Here is an 18,681-nt window from a genome sequence, read left to right on the forward strand (position 1 = left end):
AATGATTCACTGACCGCCGCCATCTTTGTACAGGAGGAGCGCATGCGCAGTTTTAATGTGACCGCCGCTATCTGTCTGCACAAAGATGGTGGCGGTCTGATTTACTGCGCCTGTGCGAATTCCGCGCAGGCGCAGTGAATCATTCGGCTGATGCGTGACCGGCAGAGGAAGCCGGTCACATTAAAGGATGTTTCCCACGAACGAAAGTTCATTTTAAAAAATGTCTGTGTCTGACAGTGTACAGAGCTTACCGCATCTCCTGGGCCGGGGAGGAAGCAAAAGACAATACTGACATTACAGCAGGGGAACACAGTGGGTTCATTTTGTGAGGTAAAATATATCACTGACTGTTTTTAAAAAATATTTTACCTCACAAAATGCATCCTCTGCGATCCCCTGCTGTAATGCCAGTATTGTCTTTGAGGGGAGAACACAGCACAGGAAGGAGAGGGACAGCAGACAAGGGGGATAGCACATGGGGTAGCCATCAAGACTGAGGCATTATTGCTTCACAAGGAGCTCACAGAGCATTATACTGTTCATGCGCTAAAAAGGAACAGATTTTCTGGGGTATTATTATTTTCTAGTGGCAATAACTGTCTAGAAGGGGAATAACGAGCTCAGAATTGGGGGTGGCAGTAAGATATGAAGTTTATGTAGGATGGGGATAGATGAAGTTAAATAAATCGTCCACTTTTCTTACTTAGATTCGTTTATTTTTGGTTACAAAATCATTTTTGTCATTGGGTTTTATTAAAAATGTTGCACTGTTTGCCTCCTATTTGCCTTCTGGCTGCAGAATGAGTCAACTGAAAATCCATCAGTGAGCTGGTTATTTTTTAATCTGTGATTTTTAGTTCCTCTAGGTCGATTCATGACCACATAACATCTTAAGGGGTTAAAGAAACATTCTTTAGATGCCACGGGCGTTTTTACAATGGCCTCCATTGTCTAGACTGTATCTTTAAGCCTGCGGTTATTTGACTTACGGGGGACCGCACGGCCGTCTAATTTACCATATTACTGTCCCTCCTTGCTTCCGGACCTTTGCTTATACTGCATTTAATGAAACTTCCTCGGATCTAAATTCTAAAACTAACAACTGTGAAATGTAAAAGGGAAATTAGCCGTGTTTCACGCCTCCGGGTTCTGCCATCTCGGCCACCTAACAAGTTTTCATTTAACAGATATGAATCGGAATAGGTCAAATATATTGTAAATCTAAAGCAATTCCGTAAACTGGAGCACAATTTATTCTTACACCTTCCCCAGCCGCACGGACGTGTCCGCCACCTTTGCAAGAGATTGCAGGTCTGATCAACGCATGGTAGAAGTTTCACATGAAGTTCCTGGCTGAGATAACATGTTATCATTAAAGGGACTGTCCAATGAAAACAATTTATCACCTATCCGCCAGTAAAGTTCGGCATGAGTCAGTGGGATCTGCACTGATCATTTTTATCCAGAGCCTCATTCATTCCCTATGGGACGTTATACGACATGATTCTGACCTGCCTCTGCTTGTAACAGGGAAAAAAATTGAAACGTTCTGATGGACATGGATAGCTGATATCATGTTTTCAACGGAGAACCCCTGTAAACACTTACATCTAAGTGAACTTCCGACCCCTATAATGATGGATGCACTCAGTTAGGCTCAATCTGATTTTTGCCTTAAACTGTTCTACACCAATTTTGGGGCAAGTCCAGTCTGCAGATGAGTTTCTGGTTTGGCTAAGTTGTAAAAGAAGTTTTCTCAAGTTTGCAAGATCACCTGGCCACAGAATAGGAAATAACTTGCTGATCTCTTTGTTTCCAAGTGATGGGACCCCCTCCCCCCCAACAATCCCAAGATTGGAGCACCTGACTGTTGACCATGGGGTTCTGAAGAATAGATAGGAGGTGCTCATGCTCAGCCTCCACTCCGTTAATTGTCCATTGGATTTGCGGAAATAGTGGAGCGCTGTATTACATTTTTTCTGGATGTTCCTTAAACTACGAAAGTAGTGATGTAATAACTGGAGTCCAATGGGCCACGGTGTAAAATATGGAGCTGGGCCCCCACCTGCATGTTCATCAGATGTATTAACCCTTGCAGTATTCTAAATCCTATGAAGGCATATGTGATGCCCCCTCATAATGTAATAATGTCCCCCATTTTGTACTAATGTTACCCAACCTGGCCCCCTTCCTAGTATAAAATACTTCATCCTGGGCCCCTTTCGTTAATAATGTCACCCATCCTGCACCCCTTGCAGTAATAATGTCCCACATCTTGGTATAATATCCCCTCCCTGGCCCCTTCCAGTAATATATATCCCCCATCCTGAACCCCTTCCCAGTATAATGTCCCAGCTCCTGGGCCCATCTTGTAATAATAGTAACATAGTAACATAGTTATTAATGTTGAAGGAAGACTTTAAGTCCATCTAGTTCAACCCATAGCCTAACCTAGCATGCCCTAACATGTCCAACTGTTCTAGCGCTGTTCTCTAACATTTGTACTAAAACCCAAAAGATCAATTGTTTTTCATCTTCCACCTCTCCTATGACGTGCGGTGTCCTTTTATATAGCTGGCACAGAGTCTGGCAGCTGACTTCGAGGGGACCGCTATGGGCGACACATGATGTCACTACTATGCGGCGTCTGTGACCGGCACACCGGCATCAGCTGATGGCATCTGATAGACCCCTAATAATCACCAAATTACCCCTTTTATCATTCATAGGAGAAAACTTGCGATTTTGGGAGAACCCCTTAAATATTCCAGACATTGACTTTAGAGAAGCTACCTTCTAGGTCTAGCTGAAACATGTGAATGGCTAGTATATGTCGCATACTGCAAAAAACTATCACATTTATGCATTAAAGGGGGGTGTCTGGTTTAGAAAATTAATTTTCCTACACCCTATAAGGGAATTCTGTGTTATTACAGGGGATTCCCTCACTTAGGTCCCTAATCTATAACACAGATTGGCTGCAAAGTGCATCTCCTGGACTGGAGTAGCCGATATGTCTATATATTACACATACACTCCAACTATTTTAATTGTGAACTGTGTAATGCTTCAGTTTGCCTGTGGTGGCGCTGCAGGGAAACTGAACACTTGCTGGTGTTTTCCTGCGCCGATCACAACTGATCAGTGATTATGTTAGAAGTGGGACACACTGAGATCAGCTTATTTTTAGGGGGGGGCCTTCTTATTAAAATATATTACACCCTGTAATATTATAGTTTGTTTATGGTTCTAGGACGTTGTCGGTGTGCTGCGTTCAAGATATTGTGAATATCACACAATATCACCTTTATTCTTACCATACCCTAGTTTGTAGACTATTCTGATATTCTGAGATAGGGATAGTATGGTAAGAATAAAGGTGATATCAGGTCATATGCACAATACTGTATCTTGCACGCAGCACACCGACAACGTCCAAGGAAACAATGTAAATAGTAATCGTAGATCTTCTCTGTTGTGTCTGATCCTCTACCAGCAATTATGTGTTATTCTGCAGGGTATTTGTGATGCGCCGAGTTTTACAGAGTTTAGATTTCAGCATTTTCTTATATTCAGTCACTCGATATAATGACAAATCACTAGTTCTTTTAGGTGTTAGTAGAGCAATTATTGCCTTCAGTCAGACAAAAGCAATCGATTCACTGAATTTCTGTGTTTCCAGAGAAAAGGTCAATTGCATTGTCAAAAAACAAGACTATAAGGTAATAAGGACGGATGAATAAGAGAACGATCCCCGGGGTCTCCTTGTAGCAAAATGGGAGGTGTGGTCTGCACCCAACATCAGCCTGGACAAAATATCCTGCTTATTTGTCAAGGCACAGCTCACATTTAGTATCTACCCAACTATTCAAAATGTGAAAAACCTGTGCATTATGTCAGAACCAAAATATACAGTCATGGCCGTAAGTGTTGGCACCCTTGAAATTGCTCCAAAATATGAAGAATTTCTCCCTGAAAATTTTTGCAATTCACATGTTTTGTTAAAAACATGTTTATTTCCGTTGTGTTTATTGGAACAACACAAAAAAATGATGAAAAAAGGCAAAAATTGGATTAAATTTTACACGAAACCACAGGAATTGACTGGACAAAATTATTGGGTAAAAATTGTGGGTAAACAACTTTGTTTCAAGCATGTGACGCTCGTTCAAACTCACCTTTGGCAAGTAACAAATGTGGTCAATATGAAAATCACACCTGAAACCAGATAAAAAGGGGGAAGGTTGACTCAATCTTTGCAATGTCTGTCTATGTGTGCCACACTAAGCATGAAGAACATAAAGAGGAGAACAGTCTGTCAACTTGGGAACCAAAATTGTTGAAAAATATAAAAAAAACTCAAGGTTACATGTCCATCTCCAGAGATCTTGATGTGCCAACACTTTCGGTCATGACTGTATAAATTTATATATATTTAGTTACATTCACAGGTAATGTATAATATAATACTAGAACATTGTAAGGTTTAGCTAGAAAACCTAGTAGATTCTACGATACATTGCTTATAAATTGAAAACTGTAGCTATTTTGGTGCCTGGTATTAGCAAATGAAAAAAAATATATCTAAGGGAACCGTAATGGGTACGATACCAGGCCCTATATTTCTGTGTGCAGAAATGGTGATAGTTGTATGCATAATCTCATCAATTCATATATAAGAAAAATATCTATATCTGATCACTGTTAGTCCAAATGGAAACTGTATAAGATACCAGGCATAGATATAGTATGTTTCACATTTTATAAAAGAAGGCAAAACTAAAAATATATTAGGTGCATAGGGTTGGGCACGTGTATTACATTGTGAAATGTGGAGTGTGCAAAAATAATAACATCAAGGATGCAAATGGGTCATTCACTACTTTGCAGGTGCACATAACTTGGTAACGTGGAGGTGATTATATCTCAGAACACAAGGCTTATTACAGAGGATGTTATACAATTCAGTGCACAGGGAGGTCGGATAAACAAGGGTTATTACCTGGCTGCCAAGAACAGCACACAGCTGACTGCCAGATAAGCCAACAACATGAAGAGCCAGACAGCAGGAGAGAAAGGATCCAGAAAGGAGAAGTACCCAGGCTTCCGGCCCTGTGGGAGACATGGGAATATATACAGGAGGGAACATATGTATACAGGAGGTACAGTGAGAGGGTTCGGGTGTACAATACAGAAAAAGATCACAGTGAGAAGGGTGTACTCATCAATGACAAAATCGAGCAGGAGGTTTTTAGCTGTCAGAAGAGATTACAGTGTAACATTACACATGTGCCTAAAGTGAAAAAAAAATAGTATTTTTGATGGGGCACAATGAGCTGCGTAACACAATCCATGAAAACCTAGAGAAGGAGATACGTTCCGAAACAGAAACAACCTGGCATGAGCAGCGTCACACATGCGCTGCTTATTTTTTCCTGTAGTCTAGAGGCAGTTTGCCGCAAATCACTTTTGCAGGAAGTTTTTTGCTGCCGGTTCAAACCAATAATTGTCTGAGATGTAGTGATTAGAACCCCACATTAAAAAAAAGAAGTTCTACAGTTGTGTGCCCCAATAATCCAAGAACATTATAATACACACCACAGAAGCTCCGAATACACCCCTCCGATAATTCATAGCCTCATCATAATCATAATTCACCTCAGCTGTCGCAGAACATCATAATTCACCTCAGCTGCCGCAGAACATCATAATTCACCTCAGCTGCTGTGGAACCTCATAATACACCTCAGCTACTGCACAACATCATAATTCACCTCAGCTGTCGCAGAACATCATAATTCACCTCAGCTGCCGCAGAACATCATAATTCACCTCAGCTGTCGCAGAACCCCATAACACACCTCAGCTGCCGCAAAACATCATGATACACCTCAGCTGCTGCAGAACCTCATAACACACCTTAGCTGCTGTAGAACCTCATAATACACCTCAGCTGCTGTAGAACCTCATAATACACCTCAGCTGCCGCAGAACATCATAATTCACCTCAGCTGCTGCAGAACCTCATAATACACCTCAGCTGCTGCAGAACCTCATAACACACCTCAGCTGCCGCAGAACCCCATAACACACCTCAGCTGCTGCAGAACCTCATAATTCACCTCAGCTGCTGCAGAACCTCATAACACACCTTAGCTGCTGTAGAACCTCATAATACACCTCAGCTGCTGTAGAACCTCATAATACACCTCAGCTGCTGGAGAACATCATAATTCACCTCAGCTGCTGCAGAACCTCATAATACACCTCAGCTGCCGCAGAACCCCATAACACACCTCAGCTGCTGTAGAACCTCATAATACACCTCAGCTACTGCAGAACATCATAATACACCTCAGCTGCTGCAGAACCTCATAATACATCTCCACTGCTGCAGAACATAATACACCTCAGCTGCTGCAGGACCTCATAATACACTTCAGCTGCTGGAGAACATCATAACACACATCAGCTGCTGCAGAACATCATGATACACTTCAGCTGCTGCAGAACATCATGATACACCTCAGCTGCTGCAGAACCTCATAACACACCTTAGCTGCTGGGGAACCTCCTAATACACCTCAGTTGCTGCAGAACATCATAATACACCTCAGTTGCTGCAGAACATCATAATACACCTCTGCTGCTGCAGAACATCATCATACACCTCAGCTGCTGCAGAACCTCATAGTACACCTCAGCTGTTGCAGAACATCACGCTACACCTCAGCTGCAGAACATCATGATACACCTCAGCTGCTGCAGAACCTCATAACACACCTCAGCTGCTGCAGAACCTCATAATACACCTCAGCTGCTGCAGAACCTCATATTACACCTCAGCTGCTGCAGAACCTCATATTACACCTCAGCTGCTTCAGAATATCATAATACATCTCAGCTGCTGCAGAACCTCATAACACACAGACTTAGATGATGCAGACATTTAAAAATCAAGTTGAGATGATTTCATATCAGTGGTGTGCAGGAAGCCCTCTCACCCTCAAACCTTTAAAAAGAGGTTCTTCAGCAGCTGAGATCTGAGTTATATGAAATATCTTTGCATACATATGATATACAGGAAATGTGGAAGGCGCAGCGTGCCATAAAGTGAATAAGACGGGAGGCTGCAGACAGTGTGGGTGAGGAGGAGGAGGACATGGAGGAGGGCTGAGCAGACAGTGTGGGTGAGGAGGAGGAGGACATGGAGGAGGGCTGAGCAGACAGTGTGGGTGAGGAGGAGGAGGACATGGAGGAAGGCTGAGCAGACAGTGTGGGTGAGGAGGAGGACAACATGGAGGAGGGCTGAGCAGACAGTGTGGGTGAGGAGGGCATGGAGGAGGGCTGAGCAGACAGTGTGGGTGAGGAGGGCATGGAGGAGGGCTGAGCAGACAGTGTGGGTGAGGAGGGCATGGAGGAGGGCTGAGCAGACAGTGTGGGTGAGGAGGGCATGGAGGAGGGCTGAGCAGACAGTGTGGAGGAGGAGGAGGACATGGAGGAGGGCTGAGCAGACAGTGTGTGTGAGGAGGAGGACATGGAGGAGGGCTGTGCAGTGTGGTTGAGGAGGACATGGAGGAGGGCTGAGCAGACAGTGTGGAGGAGGAGGAGGAGGACATGGAAGAGGGCTGAGCAGACAGTGTGTGTGAGGAGGAGGACATGGAGGAGGGCTGAGCAGACAGTGTGGTTGAGGAGGACATGGAGGAGGGCTGAGCAGACAGTGTGGAGGAGGAGGAGGACATGGAGGAGGGCTGAGCAGACAGTGTGTGTGAGGAGGAGGACATGGAGGAGGGCTGTGCAGATAGTGTGGGTGAGGAGGAGGACATGGAGGAGGGCTGAGCAGTGGTTGAGGAGGACATGGAGGAGGGCTGAGCAGACAGTGTGGTTGAGGAGGACATGGAGGAGGGCTGAGCAGACTGTGTGGGTGAGGAGGAGGAGGACATGGAGGAGGGCTGTGCAGATAGTGTGGGTGAGGAGGAGGACATGGAGGAGGGCTGAGCAGACAGTGTGGAGGAGGAGGACATGGAAGAGGGCTGTGCAGTGTGGGTGAGGAGGAGGACATGGAGGAGGGCTGAGCAGACAGTGTGGAGGAGGAGGACATGGAGGAGGGCTGAGCAGTGTGGGTGAAGAGGAGGAGGAGGACATGGAGGAGGGCTGTGCAGTGTGGGTGAGGAGGAGGACATGGAGGAGGGCTGAACAGACAGTGTGGGTGAGGAGGAGGACATGGAGGAGGGCTGAGCAGACATTGTGGAGGAGGAGGAGGACATGGAGGAGGGCTGAGCAGTGTGGGTGAAGAGGAGGACATGGAGGAGGGCTGAACAGACAGTGTGGGTGAGGAGGAGGACATGGAGGAGGGCTGAGCAGTGGGTGAAGAGGAGGACATGGAGGAGGGCTGAACAGACAGTGTGGGTGAGGAGGAGGACATGGAGGAGGGCTGAGCAGACAGTGTGGAGGAGGAGGACATGGAGGAGGGCTGAGCAGTGGGTGAAGAGGAGGACATGGAGGAGGGCTGAACAGACAGTGTGGGTGAGGAGGAGGACATGGAGGAGGGCTGAGCAGTGGGTGAAGAGGAGGACATGGAGGAGGGCTGAACAGACAGTGTGGGTGAGGAGGACATGGAGGAGGGCTGAGCAGTGTGGGTGAGGAGGGCATGGAGGAGGGCTGAACAGATCATGTGGGTGAGGAGGAAGACATGGAGGAGGGCTGAGCAGACAGTGTGGAGGAGGAGGACATGGAGGAGGGCTGAGCAGTGGGTGAAGAGGAGGACATGGAGGAGGGCTGAACAGACAGTGTGGGTGAGGAGGAGGACATGGAGGAGGGCTGAGCAGTGGGTGAAGAGGAGGACATGGAGGAGGGCTGAACAGACAGTGTGGGTGAGGAGGACATGGAGGAGGGCTGAGCAGTGTGGGTGAGGAGGACATGGAGGAGGGCTGAACAGACAGTGTGGGTGAAGAGAACATGGAGGAGGGCTGAGCAGTGGGTGAAGAGGAGGACATGGAGGAGGGCTGAACAGACAGTGTGGGTGAGGAGGACATGGAGGAGGGCTGAACAGACAGTGTGGGTGAGGAGGACATGGAGGAGGGCTGAGCAGTGTGGGTGAGGAGGGCATGGAGGAGGGCTGAACAGATCATGTGGGTGAGGAGGGCATGGAGGAGGGCTGAACAGATCATGTGGGTGAGGAGGGCATGGAGGAGGGCTGAACAGATCATGTGGGTGAGGAGGACATGGAGGAGGGCTGAGCAGATCATGTGGGTGAGGAGGGCATGGAGGAGGGCTGAACAGACAGTGTGGGTGAGGAGGACATGGAGGAGGGCTGAGCAGATCATGTGGGTGAGGAGGAGGACATGGAGGAGGGCTGAGCAGTGTGGGTGAGGAGGGCATGGAGGAGGGCTGACCAGATCATGTGGGTGAGGAGGAGGACATGGAGGAGGGCTGAACAGATCATGTGGGTGAGGAGGGCATGGAGGAGGGCTGAACAGTGTGGGTGAGAAGGGCATGGAGGAGGGCTGAGCAGATCATGTGGGTGAGGAGGAGGACATGGAGGAGGGCTGAGCAGTGGGTGAAGAGGAGGACATGGAGGAGGGCTGAACAGACAGTGTGGGTGAGGAGGAGGACATGGAGGAGGGCTGAGCAGACAGTGTGGAGGAGGAGGACATGGAGGAGGGCTGAGCAGTGGGTGAAGAGGAGGACATGGAGGAGGGCTGAACAGACAGTGTGGGTGAGGAGGAGGACATGGAGGAGGGCTGAGCAGTGTGGGTGAGGAGGGCATGGAGGAGGGCTGAACAGATCATGTGGGTGAGAAGGGCATGGAGGAGGGCTGAACAGATCATGTGGGTGAGGAGGAGGGCATGGAGGAGGGCTGAACAGATCATGTGGGTGAGGAGGAGGACATGGAGGAGGGCTGAGCAGTATACTGGTGCAGAACCTGAGAGAGGAGACATGAATAAATATGAGGAGATGGATTTATGAGCGGGAGAGGACATGAAGTGACAGCTCGAAGTGATGGATGTCAATAAAGGACGTTACTTCCCGCAGTGTCACAGCGCGCTCTATAGATATGGCTGCTAATACTGCAACACAAGCCGTGGCCAGGAGTGGCGCTATCAGAGAAAAAAAGCTGCCCCTGATCTCATATAAGCCCCTGCTATCTGCAGAAATGGCGATAAATGTGTGACTGATGGAGGTCCCGGAACTGGGGTACAGAGCTGCGGTCAAATTAGCACCATGGTCGCGCCCCATTCATTGTCTATGGGACTGACCATTTCATCCCATCTCATTCATCCATCGCCGTACCCCTACTTTACAGGTGGGACCCCCAGAGATCAAATACTCATCACCAAAAACCCCTATAGAAATGGTGGTGCATTGGTTTTTAATGGTGGTACTAGGTTTGCAAGGTGATGACGTCAGGATCTTGGTGTGTAATTATGGAGACACATAGTTCTGCATAGGAGCTGTGTACACAAAACGTTTTTCTTTTTTTATTCGTAATGATGCCATCAAGAAAAAAGTCTATGTTGCAAAAGTATACACACCATTTTTTATTTTTTATTTTATCCAACGTAGCCAGGGTGATTAAAAAGTCAGAGCAAATTCCTGGTATGTTTCCTAAAAAGCACGGCCCCTCTCATCAGTTCCTCCGGCGGGAGGATCATGACAATGCTATGAATAAATGATGAGGGTGTCATGACTGAAAGGAAGCGGGTAGAAGCAATGGCAGAGACCAGCTAGAGGACATGTCATTCTTCATCGCGCGTGAGGGCTGTACGTGTCTACAACTATTCTCTACCTCTCATTAACCCTGCTGTTGTCTTCGGTCAAAAATGACCGACCTTGAACTTCAATATTCTTTCAAATATTCAAGATGCGGCTCTGAATCCCGTGGCCGACCGACCCATCCTCATTTAAGTCAATAAACCACAAGTTTCAGAACCGCATCTTGAACACCCCAAAAAATACCAAAGTTCAAAATCGGTCTCCCCAGACCGAAGACAACAGCAGGGGTTAAAGGGCTTCTCTACACGGAACGGGAGCTCCTACAAATTGGGCACTTGGGGCTAAGCAGTGTTGTAGGTGATCTATATGCACAATCGTGCCCTAAATTAAAACTAAAAAAAATAGGTTTCTTTTCAAAACCCCAAAAAATGGAATGTCAGCAAATTATCCCTCATTACGTAGACTCAAAACATAGGTTTACGATGAAAAGAACATGACAATGAAGATGAGGACCAGTGCAGACATGAAAGTGGAACATGGAAACAACACCTTTATCCACTTTTCCATTGGCTTTAGCAGCAGCAGACTGACATTGACCTCTAGTAATAATAGCAGGTTTTTATATTTCCTATATCTTTCCATGGCAATCATCTAAATGTTGAAATGTCATATTTCTGAATATCTAGGAAGAGAGGAGGACATCCTAATGCCGTCCATGCCACCTAATATGTCTATAGGATAGTATGGTAATGTGTTGACTAGATAGTATGGTACGAAGACACGTGAGATTATAGATACAAGGTGTGACCAAAATATTCCAAGATAGGTGAACAAAAAGTGTCCAGAACGTTTTCATGATACTTTTAGTGTCCCATACGCATTAGTAGAGTCGGGTCCAGTTTGCGGCAACAGAATCCCAGTGGAGACCCTTCTTGGCTTTTGATTAATTTTTCCTCCTGACTTTCCCAGAGCTGACTTGTTCTCTAATCTTTCATTGATGACTTATCCTTAGGATAGGCCATCAATGTCTTATCAGCTATGGTCTGACCCCCGGCACCCCGGATCAACCGTTCTCGGTGGGGGCCAGAAGTACTCACTAGTGGAGCTGGTCATCTTCTGGTACTGGTCAAGGCTTGGAACTTCACATCCACCTCCTATTCAAATCATTAGGAGGTGAATGTCCAGTACCCTGCGGTGGCCACTAGCAGGAGATGCCAAGCTCCGCCACTGACACCGAGAACCGCTGATCAGCGGGAGTGCCAGGTGTCAGACGTTGATGACCTATCCTAAGGGGTCATCAATGAAAAGGTTGTGGACAACCTCTTTATTTTTTTTTAGAGACGAGTTATAGGGAAAAAATTATTCTATTTTCGGCACTCTACAAATCGGATTGTGGAGGAGCAAATGGGCGTCAAAAAGGACACTTCCCTCTTCATTTCCTACCTCCTAAATACCGCTGTCTGTTTGGACAGCGGCATCTAAGGGGGGTTATACTTCTAGTCCCATTTGCAGAAGTTAGACTCAGCTGTTGGCAGTATAAAGCAGGCAGTACTCACACTGTATGGAGCAGGCTGAGCTCCTGAGCTCGCTCCATAGATGATTAGTTGCAAATGGAAATTTTAGCCGAGTGGTCCCCCAATGCAGTGGTCCCTGTCATTTGCCTGGGTTGCTAGTGTGTTAACTAGTGTTGGTTGAACCTGCTAATTTCTGAAGGACCAGATGATCATTCATTGTGTATTTAGCATCTCCAAATCCTCCCCCAACAGATGATGTTGGGGAAAATAAGGATGGGGCATGTTAAATTTCAGCATCCATTCATTCTTTTTGTTCCCAGAAATCTACTGCCTCCAGAGGTGTTTGATGGCATTTGTGTTCCCCTCTTCCCATGAAGAACACATGAACGTTGTGCCAAACCCAACTTCATGTGTATGGGGGACTTTGGTCACCGGTGTATAGTGTTTGGCCATCGGCTATCTAAGGTGTGTGGAAACCTTGAGACTCTTCAGAAAAAACCTTGCATTGGGTAAATGCCAATAAGTCCTGAAGGAGGTTCCTATTGGCCACAGTCAAAGTGACTTAATGTAGTGGACCATGACTTCTGGAGCCCGAGGTCAATAATCTCAGGGGTTGTGAGAACATGAGAATCTGAAGTCCATTGTCTCACCTTCGAATTGGGAAATTTAAACCCTCTGGCTAGGTAGAAGTTGGGCCAAGATTCTGAGATGTTTCAGCCCATTGTCAGATTTCTGCTTCTTGACATCCCCAATTTCCATCCCTACTTAAAAATGTCTAGATAAAACCCAAATCCATTAATTCCATACTTTCCACCTTGACCGGATCTTATTGCCCTCTGCCTAAAAATGTAACAGAAAAGAAAAATTGATGACATTTTAGGCACCTGAAATAATGTTCAGGCACAGCTTAGTCCCATCACTGTTGAAGACTCTTTAACATTGCTTCCGAAAGTGGCAGGAACATTGGGACAAATGCGTATCATCCGGGAGAGATTACTTTGAAGGGGACAGCGCATAAAAATGATGCATGTTCACCATTCTTAGAAATAAATGATGAGTCTTGGAACTTTTTTGATCTCACTTCGTACATTCGGAAGACTAGTTACACCGTTAGGGATCTACATATAAATAATGTAGGGCACAGAAAGGAATAAAAATGAAGCAGGGCTCGGTGAAAAGCGTATATATTGTACGGATAGGAGACAAGGGGCTGGGTGAATAGAGGAGGACATGCTGGAATGTGTCTGCTAATACGTACAAGATGGAAGGAGGGGGTTCACAAACATCTAAAAACTCATTTATCCTAAGTATATCTCAAAGTAGATGTGTTACATGTCCATGATTTGGTGGTACAGTTGGCCCATGGTATAAACGGCACAATGGGTAAAGTGAGGCATATGCCGTAATGTCAAATAGTGCTTCATTTATCAAAACTATCACCGAGGTCTCATGCAAACTGAAGCCAAGTACAACCCAAGCTCTTCCACCCATCCGACCAACCAGGGCCAGATTGTGAGGATCTAGTTGATTCTGGTTGTGACACCAACCCCATCAGGCCCATGAGGATAACCCAAGTGCCTATTATTCTTTCAAGGTCACAATATGGAACCAGCCATCCATTACAAGCTTGAAGACCTTTTTTTTGGGGGGGGTGGGGTTGGTTCTTTTCAGGTTTCTAGAAGATATTTTAGTGCTTTATGCGTTATATCATGATCACAATTACTCAATCGTGTCACTCAGGTACCACGTGCTCGCATGGGTTCAACGATGACCTCGTCTTAGAAATTTTGGATGCAGCCGGTAGCTTGTGAGTGGGAACTCCCTTTTAGTCTAGTCATGCCTACCCAATTTCCAACGCTGAACATATCCCACCCCATAGCCTAAGTGTAGTCTACAGCTTTTACGGGAGACAATTCCTTTTTGTAGGATCATTCTTGGTCAAGATGCTGATCATCGAAGAATCATGCAAAGGACCACCAAATCCTCTTACTGGACATTTCGAAAGAGTGTTTGTCCTCATGCGGCAACCACTTCATGATGTCTAAGTCTTGACCTTACAAATATGTCAACAGCTACAGCCACAATGATTGTCGTGTATTTTATAAATCAGTCCAAACACCTAAAAGTTCATACTAAGGTTTTTTTGACATGTATTTTTCTGGCTGAAAAATTCACATAAAAATAAAAAAAATACTGGGAAAGTCCAAGTTTTTTGAGTGTGTTTTTTTGTGTAGGGGGCATTTTATCTGCTAAACTTTATTTGAGAGTCAAATTTTAGGAATAGGAAGATTATTCTTAGAGTATTTGAAGCAGATTTTAGAGCAGAGAAAGTATGTTAAAACATGGATTTTTTTTAAGCAGATCCACTTCATCCGTATTTGTGGGTGGACCTCATCAATCAACTAATTCCACAGGACAATTAATGCGTGTACCCAAATATCTTGGTACGTTTGAGAGTTAGATGATGCAGGACCTTTTAAAAAGGTCCTTTCGCCCAGTCAAAAGTGGCAACTTTTTACTTCCCTGAGCATTCCGCCTTTTTTTTTTTTATTTGCCATACGGTTCCAGAGTTACGGTCCTTTTTATTTAATGCTGATTTTTATGCTGCTCCTCAGGGGCGTGTCTTTACGCTGCTCTGCATAGTCACTCTAAGCCACGCCCCCCACGACAATAAAAACAAGCCCTAACTTAAAAGGCTCATATCTCTGAAACCGTATGACTGATTTAAAAAAAACAAAAATCCAAATACTCAGGGAAACAGAGAGAATAAAATAAGAACAAAAACTGGACAATTTTTTCAAGGGGCACTTACTCATTATATCATGTATCAGATCAGTATATTTATTGGATGTGTTTTGCGGGGGAAGTAATTTTCTTCTGACTTGCTGTATGTGAGGTCTCTTAGGCACACATACACATTAGTCACATGCAACAAAAAAAAAAAGGGGGAACAGTGGTATTAGAACAGGGGTACAAGTAGGTACCTACCATTTGAACCCGATACAGAATACTAATCCCCAAGGTCATGAAAGGTTTGGAAAAGTCAATCACTTTTTCTCTCTCAGCCGTGATGGTGAACGCAGCGACTGCCAGGTCTGCCTTCTGCGGAGAGAGGAATAAAAAAAAAAAAGCCCGTTAATGAAAAATAATGGCTGTCATACAAAACTGGAGGCTATCCTCATTAGCTTTCATCCTGGATAGCTATCCATTGCTTCGTAATAGGCAACTGAAGCCTTTGTCTTCGGAGATGGATACTGAAGCCGACTTGATTTCTCTCATCCTACCGAAGCTACGGCCCGAAGACGTGGGCGCGGATGTAATGTCTCCAATTGATGGAGATGTAGATTACGAAGATGAATGCGCCAATAAATTGGCCGCCAGGTGTGTGCGTTTCATCATGGGTTGTTTGAGGCTTATGCCGCGCCTGACCGCATCATCAGTTACCGCTCCCTCATTTCTGGCACTCCACCCTGCTAACTAGCTAACTCGCGTAGATTACTATCCTCCCTCCTATTCCCATCTCTCCCACAGCCGCGGATATGATGATGTGATGCCCTGCATATCAACCCGCTATTAACTTAGTATGAAAACCGTAAAACTGTGCATAAAAGGTGGATGTAAAGATGTAGCAGCCTCCAGCACGGCAGCTGTAGTGAGCTGCGGCGGAAGCTATCTAGAAACCATCAACAAGCAGGTATACTGCTGTTGACTGATCTTTCCTTGATGATCTCTAAAGTGCACCGCATATAAACGTATGAGACAATTTTGCCACTTATACACTAAGTAAAATGAATCTTCATTAAAAGGGAATTGACATTGTCATTACATGGCACGAACAGTCTGTATTATACTTCAGAGCTGAATTCATAGTGCAGCAGCCTTCAGAGCTGAAGTCTCCTAATTTTCTAGAACCTGTTAGGTATCCACAAAAAAGCCTGTTATTCTTATTTTGGGTACTGTAGATTATACCGATAAAGTCCCAGCTCCGAACTCTGCGTCACTCCTCTCCTCCGGCTGGTAACGTCGCAGCAGGCCAACACACTTTGATGTCGTCATGTTGCAGGGTCATATAAACGCAGATCAGCCAGCGGGGACGCCGCCTGAGTGTTCAGGAAGATGCCAGTCCTGCAGCTACTTCATTTATCTATTCAACGAGTCTCATGTCTGCTTCATCTGTTCCAGCGCAGCTCCCTTGGGACTCTACTATAACAACTCTGCTGTTCCAGCTCTGCTACATTAGGACTCCACTATATCAACTCTGCTGTTCCAGCTCTGCTACATTAGGACTCCACTATATCAACTCTGCTGTTCCAGCTCTGCTACATTAGGACTTCACTATATCAACTCTGCTGTTCCAGCGCTGCTACATTAGGACTTCACTATATCAACTCTGCTGTTCCAGCTCTGCTACATTAGGACTTCACTATATCAACTCTGCTGTTCCAGCGCTGCTACATTAGGACTTCACTATATCAACTCTGCTGTTCCAGCGCTGCTACATTAGGACTCCACTATAACAATCCTAATGTTCCAGCTCTGCTCCATTATGACTCCACTATAGCAACTCTGCTGTTCCAGCTCTACTACATTAGGACTCCACTATAACAACTCTGCTGTTCCAGCTCTACTATATTAGGACTCCACTATAACAACTCTAATGTTCCAGCTATGCTACTTTAGGACTCCACTATAACAACTCTGCTGTTCCAGCTCTACTACATTAGGACTCCACTATAACAACTCTGCTGTTCCAGCTCTGCTATATTAGGACTCCACTATAACAACTCTAATGTTCCAGCTCTGCTACATTAGGACTCCACTATAGCAACTCTGTTGTTCCAGCTCTGCTATATTAGGACTCCACTATAACAACTCTGCTGTTCCAGCGCTGCTACATTAGGACTCCACTATAACAACTCTAATGTTTCAGCTCTGCTACATTAGGACTCCACTATAGCAACTCTGCTGTTCCAGCTCTGCTATATTAGGACTCCACTATAACAACTCTAATGTTCCAGCTCTGCTACATTAGGACTCCACTATAGCAACTCTGTTGTTCCAGCTCTGCTACATTAGGACTCCACTATAACAACTCTGCTGTTCCAGCTCTGCTATATTAGGACTCCACTATAACAACTCTAATGTTCCAGCTCTGCTACATTAGGACTCCACTATAACAACTCTAATGTTCCAGCTCTGCTACATTAGGATTCCACTATAACAACTCTGCTATTCCAGCTCTGCTACATTAGGACTCCACTATAACAACTCTAATGTTTCAGCTCTGCTACATTAGGACTCCACTATAGCAACTCTGCTGTTCCAGCTCTGCTATATTAGGACTCCACTATAACAACTCTAATGTTCCAGCTCTGCTACATTAGGACTCCACTATAGCAACTCTGCTGTTCCAGCTCTGCTACATTAGGACTCCACTATAACAACTCTAATGTTTCAGCTCTGCTACATTAGGACTCCACTATAGCAACTCTGTTGTTCCAGCTCTGCTATATTAGGACTCCACTATAACAACTCTGCTGTTCCAGCTCTGCTATATTAGGACTCCACTATAACAACTCTAATGTTCCAGCTCTGCTACATTAGGACTCCACTATAACAACTCTAATGTTCCAGCTCTGCTACATTAGGATTCCACTATAACAACTCTGCTATTCCAGCTCTGCTACATTAAAACCCACTATAAGTTTCAGCTCTGCTACATTGGGTCTAGACTACGACTCTGCTGTTTTAGCTATGCTATATAAGGTCTCAATTACAATTATTCTGCTGGTCCAGCTCTGCTATGTTAGGTATCCACTACAAAACCTTTACAGTTCCACCTCTGCTACATTAGGTCTCCACTATAACAACTCTGCTGTTCCAACTCTGCTACATTGAGTCTCCAGTACAAAAACTCTGCTATTTCAGCTCTGCTACATCAGGTCTCTACTACAAGAACTCTGCTGTTTCAGCTCTGCTATATTAGGTCTGCACTACAAAAACTGCTGTTCCAGCTCTACTACATCAAGCCTTCACTACAACAACTTTGATGTTCGAGCTCTGCTATATATGGTCTCCACTACAAGAACTCTGCTGTTTCAACTCTGTTACATTAGGTCTCTACTACAAAAGCTCTGCTGATCCAGCTCTGCTACATCAGTTCTCCACTACAACAACTCCACTGTTCCAGCACTGCTACATCGGGTCTCCACTACATCAACCCTGCTGTTCCAGTTCTGCTACATCAGGTCTCCACTACAAGAACTCTACTGTTCCAGCTCTGCTACATCAGGTCTCCACTAATTTAGTACATCTTCCAGTTACTGGACTCCATCACAAGAAATGTACTTCAGCCGAGGATGTAGCAGATTTTTGTCATTTACACTATTTCTGAGATGTGCTCGGCCACGACCACTTCCTTCGAAGCCCCTCCCAATCCCAAAAAGTGAGC

The 18,681-nt window shown here is 45.3% G+C and overlaps 1 protein-coding gene across 1 annotated transcript in view; it reads right to left on the reverse strand.

Moving 5' to 3' along the window:
• GRIK5 (glutamate ionotropic receptor kainate type subunit 5) overlaps nt 1-18,681 on the reverse strand; it is a 294,448-nt gene that overhangs the window by 21,416 nt on the left and 254,351 nt on the right. The window contains exons 13-14 of the mRNA XM_069742769.1: nt 15,219-15,332; nt 5,003-5,112 (exon numbers count right to left, since the gene is read on the reverse strand). Of these exons, the coding sequence (XP_069598870.1) occupies nt 5,003-5,112; nt 15,219-15,332 (224 nt within the window). The remainder of the gene's footprint in view (nt 1-5,002; nt 5,113-15,218; nt 15,333-18,681) is intronic.

This window comes from Ranitomeya imitator, chromosome 10, assembly GCF_032444005.1.
Source record: "Ranitomeya imitator isolate aRanImi1 chromosome 10, aRanImi1.pri, whole genome shotgun sequence".
Taxonomy (NCBI): Eukaryota; Metazoa; Chordata; class Amphibia; order Anura; family Dendrobatidae; genus Ranitomeya; species Ranitomeya imitator.